This window comes from Prionailurus viverrinus, chromosome D1, assembly GCF_022837055.1.
Source record: "Prionailurus viverrinus isolate Anna chromosome D1, UM_Priviv_1.0, whole genome shotgun sequence".
NCBI lineage: Eukaryota > Metazoa > Chordata > Mammalia > Carnivora > Felidae > Prionailurus > Prionailurus viverrinus.
The window spans coordinates 21705873-21707989 of NC_062570.1; the positions used below are offsets into that span (position 1 = coordinate 21705873).

Sequence of the window (2117 nt, forward strand, 5' to 3'; positions counted from 1 at the left end):
TGTTCTTGCGCAACATACAAACATTTCTGACTCTGCAAAGTGCAATGTATTATAAAAAGGCACTAGACCGAATGATTCCTAAGCCCCACTCAGTGTTGAATACTCTGTAATTGCAGCAATTATTTTTCATAAAATTAAGAAGGAAAAATTGGGGGATTAGGGTAAGGGAGAATCAATCCATTGGGGAAAAAACGTTAAAATTTCCTCTACCATATAGTACAGAAAGAAAGCACTGGTGCTTGGAGTCCTCAATGAAAAAAGTAATCATAACAATAGTAATAAAAACACTCCAATAAAAAAAAAATCCTTGGATCACTTATCTAAATTTCTAATATTTTTTTCAAGAGAAGGTTATTCTGCCCACAGTTTTCCTCAGGGCAACTTTGACATCCTTATTCCTCAGACTGTAGATTAATGGGTTGAACATTGGCACAACAATGGTGTAGAACAAGGAAGACACTTTCCCCTGGTCAAGGGGTAAAATAGAAGGTGGCTTGAGGTACATAAAAGCTCCTGATCCAAAGAAAAGAGAAACTGCAATTATGTGAGAACTGCAGGTACTGAAGGCCTTGGACCTGCCTTCAGTGGAGCTAATGTGGAAAATGCTAGAAATAATGAAACCATAAGATATAAAAATGGCAACAATGGGCACCCCAATGCCAATGGTCACAACAATAAAGACAATTAGTACATTTATGTAAGAGCTGTTGCAGGAGAGCTCAAGGAGGGGAAGGATGTCACACATATAGTGATTAACAAGGTTGTCAGAACAAAATGTCAGAAATAATATATTTCCTGTATGGGCCACAGCTCCCAAAATCCCCATCCCATAGACACCCAGTAAAAGGAGTAAACACACCTGAGAAGACACAGTGACCATGTACAGCAGTGGTTTACAGATGGCGACATAGCGGTCATATGCCATCGCTGACAGGATGTAGGATTCAGAAAAGACAAAAAAGCAAAAGAAAAAGAGCTGAGTCATACACCCTGCATAGGAAATGATGTTCTTCTTGGAGACAAAACTCATTAGCATTTTGGGGATGATGGCAGTAGAGAAACTAAAATCTATGAAGGACAAGATGAAGAGGAAAAAGTACATGGGAATATGAAGGTGAGAATTCAGCCCAATCAGGGTTATCAGGCCCAGGTTCCCCACCACAGTGACCATGTAGAAACCTAGAAACAGGAAGAAGAGGGGCATCTGGAGTTCTGGCTCATCTGTTAAGCCTGCGAGGATAAACTCTGTCACAGAGGAGGCATTATCTGCAGCCATTCTCCTCTAGGAGAGTCTGTAAGGGAAAAAGAAGAGTCACTGAGACAGAGAGAAGCCACACACCATGGAATTTAAGGGGCTGACATGGAGAAGACAAGAATGGGAACATTTACTGGCACTGTTCTAAATGTTGTGTGGCATTATGAGTATCCCCATTTCACAGATGAGGACACTGGACCTAAGTGACTTGCACAAGTCCTGATGCTACTAAGTTACAGCAGGAGGTGAACTCAGGTGGTCTGGCTCCTGGGCTTTGAGCTTTTACCCACTCTGCTAGAGGACAGACCAGGGCAGGCAGGCACTCACCCTCCTCTGCTTGGAGTCACAGTGCTGTTCTCCACTGGCTCTCATCCATCTCTTTCATGGAGACTCAACTGGTCCCGATGAAAAGCAAGTGACAACCCAGAGCTCAGACCCTCTGCTTCTGCTTCTCTACTTTGAGGAGCGAAACCTCTAATTTATCTTGCTGCGCTGAAGAACTTGATCTTTGATTGTGGCTTTGCTGCAAGTCTCTTGTCCAAATTCCGGGGATGAGACAGCATCCTTTCCAAATGCCCATGGATAACAAGAGACTAATCTCAGTGACATAGTTACAGAGACTCCCTCAGGATCACTGCTCCAGAGACCCACTTCCTAAAGGAAGAAGAAATGTTTGTTTACCCCCTTTCGTAATGCTTGATGTGGCTTTTAAAGACCTGTGGTTACATTTTTTCATTGTGATTACATCTTTTTAAGCTATTAATTATAGCAAAGCATCATGGGAAAAATGCTAATTGCAACCCTGTATTAAGCCCTTACTGTGTACCAAACACCATATCAACCCACTACCCTCGTATGAAGG

The 2117-nt window shown here is 42.3% G+C and overlaps 1 protein-coding gene across 1 annotated transcript; it reads right to left on the reverse strand.

Moving 5' to 3' along the window:
* Positions 1-340: 340 nt before the first annotated feature.
* Positions 341-1294, reverse strand: LOC125176727 (olfactory receptor 8B12-like). Its single transcript, XM_047878529.1, has one exon. It carries the CDS (start codon positions 1274-1276, stop codon positions 341-343), a length of 936 nt encoding a protein of 311 aa, XP_047734485.1. The 5' UTR covers positions 1277-1294.
* Between the last annotated feature and the right edge of the window lie 823 nt (positions 1295-2117).